Consider the following 16,533-nt stretch of genomic DNA (forward strand, 5'->3'; position numbering starts at 1 on the left):
ACAATCTAGGCCTTCTGGGGTAAAGGCACAGTAAAAAGGTTGAGGAAATTTCATCCTCAATGCCAAGAAGCATAAGGTTTTATCTCCTCTGTAAGTGAGCACTGGGGTACAATCTTCTTTTTTAAAGCAACTTTTATACTTTCCAACTGTGATTTTATTTTTTAAAATATTTACTTTGAGAGAGAGCGCATGAGGGAGCACGGGGTGGGGAGCAGGGGCAGAGGGAGAGGGACAGAGAGAATCTCAAGCAGACTCCCTGCTGAGCAAGGAGCTCAACACAGGGTTTGATCTCACAACCCTGAGATCATGACCTGAACTGAAATCAAGAGCTGGACACTTAACTGACTGAGCCACCAGGCACCTCTACAAGTGTGATTTTAAAACACCAGTCTTAGGAGGCGCCTGGGTGGCTCAGTCAGTTGACTGTTTAACTCTTGATCTCAGCTCAGGTCATGATCTAAGGGTCACGAGATCAAGCCCCGCATTGGGCTCTGTGCTCAGTGTGTCCCTCTCCCTTCCCCCCCACCGCTCGCTCTTGCTCTCTCTCTCTAAAATAAATAAATAAATCTTTAAAAAAAAAAAACGAACTCCAAAAAACCCAAAAACACCAGCCTTACAGTTCCATAGATACTAGAAATGACTTAAGATGTTTTTATAAAGACTTTCTATTAGCTTGTTATTTACCTCATTAAAGACCTAACACTGAAAAAACATTCATCTGACAAAATCTTAAAATATAATTCTGAACCTATCTTCTAAAATGATGACAGACCTGAAATTCTGAACTTTTGAGCCGATGGGACTTTTTTCCCTACTGCAGTGATAGAAATGTGAATTTCTATCTGAGGCTAGGTGGATGATCTCATTCAATATTGTTGAATACTATATGCAGGTTAAATACTTAGGGTTTCTACCAACCCTAATCCTATCCATCTATGTGATTAATAATGACATTGTCTCATCATCTAGGGTCAACATAAAGCAAAAGAAACAATTGTTTTCTTTCCTCATATGTTTTTATATAAAATGGCTTTTCTGTTGAAATGACGAATCCTTCATTGATACTAGGTTAAGAATATTCAACCCATTCATTATAAATCTTGAATGGAAGATGGAGGAGGCTTCGCATACTGGAGGTGAAAAGTAAACGTAAAACCACATCCAACAGAGAAGGAAACAACCCAAGTGGCATGTACCCACTTTCTCCTGAATTGGAAGAACACAAGGCATGCAGTAGCTGCTCAGATCTGGGCTTTCTATGGGCACAGCAGCTAATCATCCCCCTGCTTGAGATAGCTAGGCATTGTAGACAGAAATGGCACCCACTGGCACAAGAAAATGAGTTTCATAGGGCAAATTTTGAAGACAATATAAACTCAGACCCATATCATCAGCAGTTAACATACCGGGGATTTCAGATGTTAAGAGCTGCGTTCAGAAATGTTACTTACCTATAATAGCTGCTTTACAAACGGCTGTCATTAAAGCTCTAAGGAATGTAGGTGAACTCATCTGGCTTTCATCTAGATTAGCCTGAAATCAAAAGTAAATGGAACAGTTAAAAGTACCCTTGCACATCAGAGAAATTATTTCTCTTACACCAGGCCTCATCTGGCATTACGGACAGATGGGGTCACATTCAACATTCTTGTAAAAATTAATCTTGATTCATTGGAAAATACTTGGGCTACCACCAGTTCTGTCTGAAAATATTCTAGGTAGCAGCATTTAGTTTTCAGAGAGCTTACTGCTGCTTATATTTTGCTCAATTATACAGTGTTGCGCAGTATGTGCATATGGAAGTACAACCATTTAAAAACATTTTTCTTCCTCAATAAATAACTCATATTAAGATGATCTCACCCCAGTGTGTTTAGAGACTACTTTTCTGAGTAGTGTGCAACAATTTTTAGATGTGCTAACATTGCTTTTCTACCTTAACTTTAATGTGAACGAGAGATTAAACTCAAGCATTGTCTCAAATCTTTCAGGTGGTGGTGAGAAAAATATTACTCTTTTCTAAGGATGGCAGAAAAAATGTACTTAGAGATATGTTAAGTAGAGTAAATGGGCTTCAAATTTGTTTCTTAGTTTCTCTTAAGATCTTATCCTCTTAAAAAAAGAAAGATCTTGCCATAAAACGCTATACTAAGCCAGATGAATAGCAAAAGGAAAACACAAACAAAAGGAGACATTTTCTAGGAAGGTATTTCAAATACTTTTCAAAGTTTTAATGCTTGTCTCAGTTTCAAGGAATTAATGCTTGTCTCAGCTTCTTTTAATAGCACAGCATAGTATTTTCCACTGGGTCAGCCTTAAAATGATTGGCCAGGAACAAACTTAGGATGTCATTATAAACCTCTGTGTTAGAAAGCTAAGAATTTCAAAGATATTTGGAGATCAGTTAAATGTTTATGAATTTTAAAACTGACACAGATTAACTAGCTGCTCCTCTCTGTTGAATACCTAACCTCATACATCACTTGGCGAGAGCCAAGTTAAGAGGGGTTAACAAGTCAGATGGCCAGCTCTGCAGGATACCAGCAGCACTGCACATGGTGGGCTGTGTTACAGTAAGAGGTTTCATTACCAATCTTTTCCAAAAGAACAGAAACATGTGGTGCTACTGCTAACAGCTGAGGATTGGGATAGGATGGGGCAAGAGCCACATATAAAAGATTTGATGATTTATGTGTTATAGCCAGTTGCTGGTTTACACCTTGTAAACAAACAAACTTTATTTAGACTGAAGCCAGACTGGTCTAGGCCCAGAAATTACTTTCGCAAAGTGTGAACAATTATTTTTGAAGAATAAATGAGAGAATAAAAACACACCATTACTTTTTGGTTCAACAATACTTTAAAAATAGGTTGACAGAGCTATTTCAAGTACTGAGTATCATCTGAAATTCCCAAATACTTCTGAAAAAATATGAACAAATTAGCTAAAAAGAATTAGATAATAAACACCACTTCCAAACCATTTGACTGTTTCTTATAAAGAAATAAACTGCATATTGCTTTACCAAATAAAGCTAAATATTGTAACTCTAATATTTAAGAATAGAACAGACCTGAAGAATAGTGTTGAGAACACTACAGATTAAGCAAAAATCTTTTTTTTTTTTTAAAGATTTTATTTATTTATTTGAGAGAGAGAGAGAGAACAAGCAGGGGGAGCAGCAGAGGGAGAGGGAGAAGCAGGCTCTCTACTGAGCAGGGAGCCCGATGCGGGACTTGATCCCGGGACCCTGGGATCATGACCTGAGCCGAAGGCAGATGCTTAACCAACTGAGCCACCCAGGCACCCCAGATTAAGCAAAGATCTTAACAAAAATGGGAAGAACAAGAAGGCAAATGGGTCTGCTAACTGGGTAAGCAAACTCAGATTTACGTAATTCTGGTATCAGAGCAACAAATGTCTTCATGTACTATGAGCTCAACTACTATTACATTTTTGTTTTTTCTTTCTCTCCTTTTTTTAAAAGTCATCTTTATTAGTATAATCTACATTCAGTGAAATTTACCCTTTGTCTTCTCTGTAAGGATAACAATTGTTGGTCCAGAATAGGCAGAATAAATAGTGATATAAAAAAATGAAGCCCAACATCGATGAAGAGGTGAAAATGGCATCATTTTGCGATACATAAGAACATAAAAGACCGGGCGCCTGGGTGGCTCAGTTGGTTAAGCGACTGCCTTTGGCTCAGGTCATGATCCTGGAGTCCCGGGATCGAGTCCCATATCGGGCTCTGTGCTCGGCAGGGAGTCTGCTTCTCCCTCTCCCACTCCCCGTTTGTGTTCCCTCTCTTGCTGTGTCTTTCTCTGTCAAATAAATAAAATAAAAATCTTTAAAAAAAAAAAAAAAGAACATGAGAGACCAAATGGTTGAAATGATGGTATCTATGAAAAATCATGGCAAAAAAGAATAATGTTAAATATGTAAACACTGACTGGATTTCTATTTTTTTTTAAAAAGATTTTATTTATTTACTTGAGAAAGAGAGAGTGCGAGAGAGATAGCACGAGCAGGGACGAAGGGCAGGGGGAGAGGGAGAAGCAGGTCCCCCAATGAGCAGGGAGCCCGAAGTGGGGCTCCATCCCATTACCCTAGGATCATGACCTGAGCCATTGGCAGACACTTAACCGACTGAGCCACCCAGGTGCCCACTGACTGGATTTTTAAACAAAACAAGGCACGTTGATAACATGCCAGAAAGGCTGATGCTGATTCTATGCTAAATCCTACAACAAACTACCACATAAATGGCTTAAAAGTCTTAGAGAGAAAAGAGATGGGTATGCCAGGAGGAATAAGTAAGTACATGAAAAACAAGTGATGCTAAACTAACCTTTCCTTTTCTGATTTGATTAGTATATGGTAGCTCAGATGGATATAGGTATATATTCCCTGGACTTCAGCAAGGCTTCTGACAAATTATGTAATGGCAGCTGTACCCTTGTGGGCAAGATGAAAGATGAAATAGACAGCAAAATGATGTGAAATAATAAACAGGTTAGCAGCTGGAAGTGTCCATGGGGGTACGGGTGGGATCTTGTCCCTGAAAGGAAGCTACTTTGCCCCATTCACATATTTTACCCATAACTTGGAAGGGGATACAGTTGATTGCATTAATGAAATGCAAGAAGGACACAAAGTGAAAAAGATGGCAAGGAAATTTTATGACCAAAGTCAGAATCTAAACTGCCCTGATAGACAAAAACTTGTATCTTATTTAAGCAGATGAACATAAGCAGAAATAATTTTTAAAAGCCCCATTCTGGTTCCAAAACCAAATGCATTAAAGTTCCAGATGGTAGAGATAACTAAACTGAGGAACATAAAAGAATGCATACCATATGACTGAAAGAGCAGTTTGAGTTCAGTTTGGTGAGTCTGCCAGAAGCACAGAGTCCAAAACAAAAAATGGAACAGCACTGCCTAACTCCACACTGTTGCATCACATCTGGCAGTCATGCTCAATTTGCACATGTCACTTGTGAGAGGGATACTGAAAATGCAGGCTGTTTGGATAAGAGTAACCAGACAAGAGTCTGGATATCAAGATTTCAAGAAAGGATGAGAGAACCTAGAGAGGGAGACAGGGATATAATGGTAAACTATTACAATTAATTAAAAGATTCCCAACTAGATGACAGGATAGACTTATTATCCTGAACAGACATGGAGGAAAATAGATTTAAAAAAACCCCAAATTATCAGAAGTTTCATTATTTCTCAAAGCCTAAGAGTGGATAAAGAATTAACAAGCCATTACAAAGACTACAAAAAAGGATTTATCCAAGAGGGAGAGGACCAGATCCATGACTTTCAACCTGGATTATTATATGATCCCATGAAAAATGTGTACAAATAAAACATACTTACATAAATAAGAATCACTAAAGGAAAACAGTAGCAGATTAAAAAGAGACATGATCAGTAGACTCCACAAGAAAAATAAGGTATAAAATTTTCAGAAGGGAGAATTACTATGAAGATGAAAGCCAACACAAGTCACAATAACACTGTATTATTTATTAATTTCACCCAGAATAGTATTTAAAATGCAGGAACATTTAGAAAAAATATGTATTTTTTTAATTAAAGGTATTTATTTATTTGAGAGAGAGAGAAGAAGAAAAGAAAGGGAGGGTAAGAGGGAGAAGCAGACTCTCCGCTGAGCGGAGAACCCGATGTGGGACCCTGGAATCATGACCTGAGCCGAATGCATGTGCTTAACCGACTAACCCACCCAGGCACCCAAAATGTCTATTTTTTGAATAGTAAAATGTAGGGTACACCCTAAACTAATGAGAGACCCAGAAAAATGGCTTCTGTTTTGAATAGTTTTACTTGACCTTATACAAGACTGTAAATCTTATAAAAATAAAAAACAGCCTTATAGTTTCAAATACACATACATGAAAAAATAAAAACTAACTTAATAAGGTTAAATACTCCTATGAAGCGAAAGGGAAGATACAGGCATACCTTGTTTTATTGTGCTTCCCTTTATTGTACTTCAGTGATACTGTGTTTTTTTACAAATTGAAGGTTTATAGCAACCCTGCATCAAGCAATTCTATCAGCACCATTTGTCCAACAGTATTTGCTCACTTCTGTGTGTCACATCTGGGTAATTCTCACAGTATTTTAAACTATTTTATTATTATTGTATTTGTTATAATGATCTGTGATCAGCGATTATGACTCAATGAAAGCTCAGATGATGGTTAGAATTTTTTAGCAATAAAGTATTTTTCTTTAAGATATTATGTACTTTTTAAAGATATAATGCTATTACAGACTTAATAAACTACAGTATTGTGTGGACATAACTTTTATATGCACTGAGAAAACAAAAAATTAATCTGACTCGCTGTACTGCAGTATTCGCTTTATTGTGGTCTGGAACCGAGCCTGCACTATCTCTGAGGTGTGCCTGTATGTGAATGAAAGGGAGCCCACAAGACTTGTTCTTGCAGAGATATCAGGGAAGGTGACATAATCTCTATACCTCTACCCAGTCAAAGATCTGTTCATCGTTCGCTTTGTCCTCAATAATGAGTTTCTCGAGTCGCTTATACAGCTCTTCAGCAGAGAGTTCTTTTTTTGAAAGTGCTTCAGAGGAACAGGAACTATCAGACTCTATGAAGTCCAACTTCTGAAACATAAAATGTTATATGTATTAATGTAAGTCAGTATTAGTTACAACCTGAGAGGAAAACAAAGTCATGGGCTCTATGTTTTATTTTACATAGAGTCAAAATGATCAGCAGAAGCCATTTTTTATTTATAGTTCTCGAAGACTCTCACTCCACTACCTTTCTGAATATTTCTCCAACTTTTTATATTGTCTCTCTCTGATTCTCCTTAAGAACAAAAACCAGCAAGACCCCAAGAATTATCTCTGTGGCTATGCTCACTCCAAATCATTCAGTTGTGCTCTTAGCAGTGACCCAGCTCTATGGCAGGGCAGGAATACTAACAGTACAATTTAACTCCTTCTGCAGCCTATGGTTTAATACCAGTACTGCCACAGAACAGCTGTCAGAATTCTAAATTTGGTGAAGTCCTTCAAACACCTCGTGACCATTGTGAATCTAAGAGAAATGATGACATATTATAAAATTCCTCAACAACTAGTGTATTGTATGGAGGACAACAAAAACGAAGGGTTTTATCAGTATTGCACAAAAGATATTTTTCCCCACAAAAATCATTCAATTCCAAAGGACTGAATATTCTGGTATGGAGAAAGACTGTAAATATGTAGTCACTGCAATGAACCACATCATCATGGCCTGTGTGGGTTCAACCCAATGCAGAAATGCCTTTGTGTCAGCCTTCAGAGTACCATCCACACACACTGTTCATGGCATGCGGCAGGCATAGAGGGCCCCTGGAAAGCTCCCTGAACACACATAAGGAGCTCTGCAGCCCTGTTAGGAGCACTGGCTTCACCTCTCCTGTCCTCAGATAGTGGCAGTCCAAGGCTACTCTCATTTTGTTCTTAAATACTTGATAAGAGTTATCTGGCTGTTGTCTCACATCCATGACAATCACCCTGGAAAGTATAAAAACAAGTGTACACGCTTTCAAATTCTTCCAGAACACTGGCTCGCTCTACCACGTATTTAAGTCCTAAGGCCCCCACAAGAGGCAGCTTGATGGAGCACAGATACATGGACTTTAGAGTCAGAGATGGGGGTGAGGGTGGGGGTTGGGAGTTCAGTTCTGACTCCAGCTACTACTTCTACCGGGAGGACTTGTTCTAAGATGGGAAGACCACCACCAACCTCAGCCAGTTCCAAGGGCTCAGTGCACTAAGAATGGGCACCATGCTGGGCACCAACAGGACTCCTAGGAGCATACACCTGCTAGAGCCACCCACTAACCTGGAAGGGAAAAGCCCCATATCAGCAAGACCACACCCTGTTTCCACTGCATAACACTGTGCTGCTCATACACTAATCTGAGCTTCTTTTATGATCCTGATGCCAGTGATACAAAGTATAAGCATCATAGTTGCCTTCACAGTACTTTACATGTGGGCAAAAAAAAAAAAAAAAAAATCACAGATTTGACATACCCTATTTTCCAGGAGGTAATTTAATCCTGAATTGAATACCATCTAACCACAGGGCACATCTAAAGATGGACAACCCAAAGGGTAGTGGGAAGAGCTATCTCTTCATTTAGAAGAATAAAAAAAAAATCCGGAAAAAAAAAAAGAATGTAAAGATCTCCAATTATGTAACTACTGTTATTAAAAAAAAAAAAAAACAACAACTTCTGATGACTAAATTTTTAACAATTCTTTTGCAATACGAGTATTCTGGGTGCTGGTCGCACAACATTGTGAATACACTAATTGCCACTGAATTGTACACTTTAAAATGGTTAACTGGATGTTATGTGAATTTCTCCTAAATTGTTAAAAAATACTTGAAAAAATTGATGATTTTTATGCCATTCTGACACATGTACATAAAATTATGATTATACACATATACTAAACAAAAAAAAAGGAAATCATGCCATAATTGTTCAATTCTTAGAGGAGTGGTTAAAAAAATTAAAATGATTATTAAATATTAGCAGATTATTAAAGATTATTAGCACCAGCTTTTCTCTAATACCTTTGGAGACTTTGATATATTCCTATACCCTCCCCAGATCCACGAAGGAAAAGCTACCTTGAATTCTGTGGGAGAAAAAAAAGTCATCCTACTGTTTTAATTGTCTTTACCATTTAGGTAGCATTTTAAAATAATGTTTTCCTATGAAGTTTTAGAAACATGCTTCAATAATTGCAAGTTCTCTGACTCAATGCTGATAAATTAAATACCCTACTCCCACACTTAAATATACACACAAAAGCAAAAGATGATGGCCATAAATTCTTTTAAGAATAGGAAATCAATTTTTCAAAATCTTGAAACATTTTCCATATTTATTCTTAGGTTAGAGCAGCTATATAGAATACCAATTTAACCAACCCCAAACCTACAAAAATAAAGTCTGAGAGCAATTAAAAACAACAATAAAATCAAACATATAGTACATTGCTCATTAATAAAATATGACATAAAAATTTGAAAATGAAAGCCTTTAACCACTGCCAAAGGGAGCTGGTGGTGAGCTGTATGTAAAGTTTGTAATTGTCCCTGGAAAGAAACATTTGCTTCTCAGAACCTCTGTGTTTCTGCATAAGTTACCTCATCTTTCTGGAGCCTAGAAGGCTGGGCTTCAAATTTATGGATTGGTTCATCACTATCTCTTGCAGAACGTACTAGGGTCTCCAGAAAAAAGTCACTGAACCAAGTATTTTATAAAAAAGCCAAAAGTCAGGATAGGGAAGACCAGGTTTTCTAAAACCTCATTTTTCTAATTGCCCTTCAAACATTTTTATTAGTAACAACAATATTCGTAATTGATTACTTCTCTGTGCTCAGTGCTTCTTTAACATTATTTTTATAAATTATATCTTTATACATTGTGTGCCTATTTATACATATTTGTAACTATTATTTTATGGATTTGCCTTTCATTTTTATTTTTTTTTAAAGATTTTATTTATTTATTTGATAGAGAAACACAGCAAAGGAGGGAACACAAGCAGGGGGAGTGGGAGAGGGAGAAGCAGGCTTCCCGCCGAGCAGGGAGCCCGACGTGGGGCTCAATCCCAGGACCCTGGGACCATGACCTGAGCTGAAGGCAGACGCTTAATGACTGAGCCACCCAGGCACCCCAAGATTTTTGTCTTTGTCACTCAAAAGTTTCACTGTAATATATCTTGGGAGTAAATCCCATTGAGTTTATCCTGCTTAGAGTTCACTGAAATTCCTAGATATGTAGATTCCTATCTTTGATCAAATTTGGGAAGTTTTTGGCTATTATGTCTTCAAATATTTTTCCTGCCCTGTCCTCTCGCTCTTTTCCCTTCTGAGACTCTCTAGTGGCCATGACGGTATGCTGATGGTGTCCTATAGGTCCCCAGGTGCTGTTCATTTTTCTTGATACGTTTTTCTTTCTGCTCCTCAAACTGAGCAATTCTTTTAAAGCCTCCTTTATATGTTTTGTTTCTTTTTTTAAAGGTTTTATTTATTTGAGAGCAGGGGGGGAGAGTGTGTGTGGGGGGAAGAGCCGACTCCCCGCTGAGCAGGGAGCCCGATGTGGGACTTGATCCCAGGACCCTGGGATCATGACCTGAGCTGAAGGCAGACGCTTAACCGACTGAGCCACCCAGGTGCCCTCCTTTATATGTTTAATGAATTAATTTTCCAATATGTATTATCATAAAGCTTATTTTAAAAAAAAAACTATGGGGATTTTTTAAATTTAAGAAACTCAGTGATACTCATAGTTTCATATAACAACGCCAGAAATTTCATTTCAAAAATTAAAGAGATTTTTATGGCAGCCAATTAGTGCCAAATCAGTGATCCCCTGACTGACAGAGCAATTTCAACTACTTTATATTCAAGTTTGCAGATTTTTATTTCTGTCTGTTGGAGCCCTCTAGTTAATTTTTCATTTTAGCTATTACAACTTCCAGTTCCAGAATTTCTATTTGGTTTGTTTTTATAATTTCTACCTCTTTATTGATATTCCCAGTTTGATCATACATCATTCTTCTGATTTCCTTCGGTTCTTTGTCCATGATTCCTTCAGCAATTGGAGCATACTTAAGGCAGTTAATTTAAATTCCTTGTCTGGTATGTCCAACATTTGGGCTTCCTCAGGGATGCTTTCTGTCAATTTCTTTTTTCTTGTGAATGAGCCATATTTTCCTATTTCTTTATATGCTTTGTAATATTTGTTGGCAACTAGATATTTTGAATATTGTAACATGTAACTCTGGATTTCAGATTGTTGTAGTCATCTGTTTATTGACTTTAGACAAAGACTACATTTCTTCCTGTGTGTGTGGTCACTACAGTCTCTGACCCATTATATCTCCCCACACAGCCAGTGACCTTGCAGAGATTTCAGTGAATGCATGGATCCAATGAGAAAAGTGTGGGGTGGGTAGGACCACAGACAAATGTGCTGTTTCTTTAAATTCTTTGACAGACACCATTCAGGAAACCACTATGGTCTAAGCAGTTAAAATAATGGCCGGGCCCTGCACTAGACCCTCAGTAAATTGCCAGGCAGATTAAAAGGCATAGCACCAATCTTTGGAGGACAAGGTCTTCATTTCTCAACCTGGCCACCAGAAAACTGCACCACCAGCTCCCCTACTGTCTACCACAGGGCTAGGGACTAAGAGCTCCCATGCAAAATGCCAAGGTTACTGAAATTTACCAGATTCTTTTTTCATCAAGCTTTCCCATGGTGTTGGTAGCACACATGTTTGACTAGGCTCCACAATTCCAAAATAGCTCATTCTAACACATCTTGCTAGCTCAATAGTTGTTTCAGTGGAAGGAGTAATCCTGGAGCTGCTTACTCCTTCATCTTCCATATAGCCACACATTGATTTTTCAATGTTTTATAACATATGTTATCACAATATTCCCGTGATAAATGCTACTGGTTGTGATGTATTAATCTTTTAATATAATTTTGGACTTGACCTGTGAAAATGTGTTGAGAAATCTTCTTTGCATTTATTAAGAATATTGGTTTATAGTTTTTTTTTCTTGAAATCTATTTGTCTGGTTTTATTACCAGAGTAATGCTGGTCTTATAGAATGAGTTGGCAAGTAATCTCTCCAATTTTCTGAAGAATTGGTACAGAATTCTTTGCAGAACTGGTATTATTTTTTCTTTAGATGTTTGATAGAATTCAACAGTGAAAACACCAGGGATTGGAGTTTTCTTTGTGGGAACGTTTTTAACTATTTCAGTGTAATAGATGCTCAGATTATCTATTCTTCAGTCAGCTCTAGTGGTTTGTACCTTTCAAGAAATTTGTTCACTTCAACTAAATTGATGTACTTACTGGCATAAAAATGATTCATAAATTTCTCTGATCCATTATTATGTTAAAAACTGTATAACATCAGCTCTCTCATTCTTTCTATTGGTAATTTTAGTACCTTCTTTTCCAATTTTGTTTTCTCTGATTAGTCTGGCTAGAGATTTAACAATTTTACCTTCTCAGAGAACCAGCTTTTGACTTCACTGACTTTTCTCTATTGTTTTTGTTCCACTGATTTCCACTTTGATCTTTATTATTTCCTTTTCCTATTTCCTTTGAACTTCATCTGCCCTTCTTTTTTCTAATTTCCTAAGGTTGAAAATGAGGTCAGTGATCTGTGAACTCACTTCTATTCTAAATACAGGTGTTCAGTGCTAACAATGTCACTCTAAGTACTGCTTGAATTGCATCCCACAGATTTTGATATGTTGTGTTTTTTCATTTTCAATCAAATATTTCTTACTATCTTTTATGATTTCTTCTTCAAGTCATGGGTTATTTAGAAGTGTGTTGTTAAGTCTCCAAATATGTGTTACCCACATTCTTAAAGGTTAGTTTAGTTGGAGAGACAATTCTAGATTAACATACTCTCTCAGCATTTTGAAATTATTCCACCATCTTCTGTCTTTCACTGTTGCTACTGCAAATTCTACTGTTTCTTTGTAGGTAACGTACTTCTTTCTAGCTCCTTTAAAATCTTGTCTTTTTTTTTTTTTTTTTTTAAGATTTTATTTATTTATTTGACAGAAGAGATAGACAGAAGAGCACAAGCAGAGGGAATGGCAGAGGGAGAGGGAGAAGCTGGCTCTGCACTGAGCAGGGAGCCCGATGCAGGACTCGATCCTGGGACCCTGGGATCATGACCTGAGCCGAAGGCAGACACTTAACCATCTGAGCCACACAGGCGCCCTCTTTGTCTTTGATATTATGCAGTTTCACTGCAATGTAATTATCCTCTGTAGTATACATGTGCTCTCTCTATATATTCTTATTTTTATCAGTTCAAGAAAAGTCTTAGTCATAGTCTCTTCAAATATTGCCTCTTCTCCATTCACTCTGTTTTTCCTCCTGGGACTCCAATTAGTCATATGTTAGACTTTCTCATTCTACCCTCTAAATCTCATAGCATCTCTTAGAAATCTACCATAGTTTGTTTTTTTTCACATCTTCTCATTTTGACTAGTCTTTTCTTGTTTGCTCATTTTTGTGAATTCCTCTTTTGTATATAGCGTTATGTCATATTCTGAGTGAGAATTCCATTATCTTAAGTCTTTGGGGTCTAAATCTACCAATTATTACCTGTTTACTCTCACTCATGGGTACTTATCTCATTACAGGTTAAATGGACTCTAAGTATTAATCCATGTATTTAGATAATGTTAATTTGTAGAAAATAATCAAGAGACCTAAGTTGCAAATGTTTTTTTCCAAAAAGAATTTTGGTTTGCTTCTTCTGGGAGCCAGGGTAATACTGAACTAGGACCATTTCAACTTCTTCCAAGATTTTTGGTAGCACTTATAATGACATTGAGCAATAAGCCCTTCATGTGTGCTTATTGCTTAAGAGTTCAGGTTTCATCTCTGGCTTTTTTCCTCACTTATTAGGTTAGTTCCTTAGAAATTACCTTCACTTTCTATGAACCCAGCAATGCAAGATAAATTATGCTTTATCTAGGCTCTTATCTTTTGGCAGGAGGACTCTCCAGAGTATCTAGGAAGTTAACATCCACAGTAACCTAACACAGTGTCTTTATCCAGCACAATATACTTACTTTAAAGTAATGTTCAGATTTATTTTCATTTTTACTTGAGTGATTTTTTTTTCTACTTATTCATAATTTTGTTGGCGGTCTTAGTTTTGATTTTCCTATATATATATTTTTTTAATTTTTTTTTTTTAAGATTTTATTTATTTGTGAGAGAGAGAATGAGAGACAGAGAGCATGAGAGGGAGGAGGGTCAGAGGGAGAAGCAGACTCCCTGCCGAGCAGGGAGCCCGATGCGGGACTCGATCCCGGGACTCCAGGATCATGACCTGAGCCGAAGGCAGCCGCTTAACCGACTGAGCCACCCAGGCGCCCGATTTTCCTATATTTTAGGACTTGATTTGCAGGATCTTTTTTTTTTAAAGATTTTATTTATTTATTTGAGAGAGAGAGAGCACAAGAAGGAGGAGTGGCAGAGGGAGAGGGAGAAGCAGGCTCCCTGCTGAGCAGGGAGCCCAATGCAGGACTTGATCCCAGGACCCTGGAATCATGACCTGAGCCGAAAGCAGAAACTTAACTGACTTAGTCACCCAGGCGACCCTTACAGATCTTTTTTTTTTAAGATTTTTTATTTATTTGCGAGAGAGAGAATGAGAGAGAGCATGAGAGGGAGGAGGGTCAGAGGGAGAAGCAGACTCCCTGCTGAGCAGGGAGCCCGATGTGGGACTTGATCCTGGGACTCCAGGATCATGACCTGAGCCGAAGGCAGTTGCTTAACCAACTGAGCCACCCAGGCGCCCAGATCATTTTTTTTTTTTTTTAAACATTTTATTTATTTATTTGACAGAGAAAGACACGGCGAGAGAAGGAACACAAGCAGGGGAAGTGGGAGAGGGAGAAGTAGGCTTCCCGCTGAGCAGGGAGCCCGATGCGGGGCTCGATCCCAGGACCCTGGGATCATGACCTGAGCTGAAGGCAGACGCTTAAAGACTGAGCCACCCAGGCGCCCCTACAGGATCATTTTGAGAGGGAGTTGTTTCCTTTCTCTGTCACTCTTCCTCATCTAATATTTTTATGGTTGCCTCTATCTGATCCCCCACAATTCCTTATTGAGAACCATATTATATTGACCATGGGGTCTTCTGCTTGTTGTGGATTTCTGGATCCAGTTACCAAGCGGACAGCCTAGCTAACGTTTTGGCTCTACGACTGTGTCTATTTCCTTGCATTTATCTTTCTATGGAGTTCCTACATGGTTTCATGCAGTAAGCCTGTCCTCCAATTTTCTGCCCTATAAGGGGCATACTAGTCCTCATTACCTCACAGAAATAATTTCTGCCTGTCTCTACTGGTTTTTAGACCCAGAGCTCAGAAGACTTATAGCTTTAGTCCTATTACCCCTGCTTTATTTATCAACTTCCTTTGTGGTTCATGGAGATATGTAGCTTGTTTTCTGTGTGTGGCTAAATCCTTTAAATTTTATTTTTATCTATCATCTAATAAGGAATAGCTGGAGTGGCCCTAAAGTATGGACTTAAAATGATATCTTGACCATGATTCTTATTTTGGTCTACTTTTAGTGACTGAACTACTAATGAAACTACCTTCATTTATTCTTTTTTTTTTTTTTTTAAGATTTTATTTATTTATTTGACAGAGAGAGAGACAGCGAGAGCAGGAACACAAGCAGGGGGAAAGGGGGCAGGAGAAGCAGGCCTCCCGCCAAATAGGGAGCCCGATGTGGGACTCGATCCCAGGACCCTGGGATCATGACCTGAGCCGAAGGCAGGCGCTTAACGACTGAGCCACCCAGGCGCCCCTACCTTCATTTATTCTATGAAACAGACCAACAACTATTAAACAGGAAGGTATAAGCCTTGTTCTTACTTACCTGCTCCAAGAGAAAATTATGTACATCTTCCCCTTCTGGTAAAAAATCCTTCCAGGTGAGGTCAGCCTCCCTCCATAAGGCTCCCACTTTCTTATGGCTCTAAAACAGAGATAAGTCCAATCCATTTACTTTTACATTGTGATAAGAAGGAGGAGGAGGGGGGGAGGGGGAGGAGGAGAGGAGAAGGCTTGCTTGAAGTTAAGAGTATAGAATTGTAAAGAATGAAAACTCAAAATTTTCCCTTGTTGATATGAAGTTAATTTCTCTGGACTCCTGGCTTTCACACCAAGATGTCTGAATGTATGCAAATGTAATGGTGAACGGCTGTGGTACAGCTGTTTAAGGTTCAATAACTTACTTTATCAGATGACTAATCTGGGGAACTGTAAACTCATGTTTGGGATTTATGAATATAAGCACCTAAAAAAAGTTCAATTCACAGAGTTCATAAATTCAATAGTGTCTCTTGTCCTAGATAGTGTTATATACATCTGCTGTTAAAGCCATTCATCAAGTCTCACTGGAATCCCCCCCTCTTCATAGTAGATCACAATGATGCTAACATGAGAATGACTAAGGAGGCTGCTGCTCCTGAACCAGGAATGAGAAATATTTCAAGGACAAGAGGAACAAGGTTGAGCCCAAGAAACAACAGAGAAGAGCTGTTGTCAGCTGGAAAACTGATGAGAAGGTACAAGTCCACTGCCTGAATAAAGTCACAGTGATAAAGGGAAATGTCAGCCTTTGAGCCGCGGCTACCAGCTATGAAACGTGTAGTGATTATTTCATAGAGTAACTTGCCCAAGGCATAGCTGATAACTTACCAAAGTCAGGATTTAAACTCAGGCTGACTCCAGAATTTATGCTCTATGAGAACTTGGTTAGGAGAAATGAGAATCTGCTTTCTGTTTCTACATATAAACGTTAATAAGAATTTGAGTTTTTAATAAGGACTAAAGTGAAGTAGGTTAGGAAAGGAGGAACGAATTCTGGACCTACA

General features: G+C 38.2%; 1 protein-coding gene across 6 annotated transcripts in view; it reads right to left on the bottom strand.

The window, feature by feature from the left end:
- The window catches only part of EIF4G3 (eukaryotic translation initiation factor 4 gamma 3), a 339,888-nt gene that overhangs the window by 3,092 nt on the left and 320,263 nt on the right, over window positions 1–16,533 (bottom strand). For all 6 annotated transcript variants that reach the window (XM_044914402.1, XM_021684099.2, XM_044914405.1 and 3 more), the window contains 3 exons: window positions 15,534–15,632; window positions 6,522–6,668; window positions 1,452–1,533 (listed from right to left, as the gene is read on the bottom strand). In XM_044914402.1, the coding sequence (XP_044770337.1) occupies window positions 1,452–1,533; window positions 6,522–6,668; window positions 15,534–15,632 (328 nt within the window). The remainder of the gene's footprint in view (window positions 1–1,451; window positions 1,534–6,521; window positions 6,669–15,533; window positions 15,633–16,533) is intronic.

This window comes from Neomonachus schauinslandi, chromosome 4 (genome assembly GCF_002201575.2).
Source record: "Neomonachus schauinslandi chromosome 4, ASM220157v2, whole genome shotgun sequence".
Classification (NCBI taxonomy): Eukaryota; Metazoa; Chordata; class Mammalia; order Carnivora; family Phocidae; genus Neomonachus; species Neomonachus schauinslandi.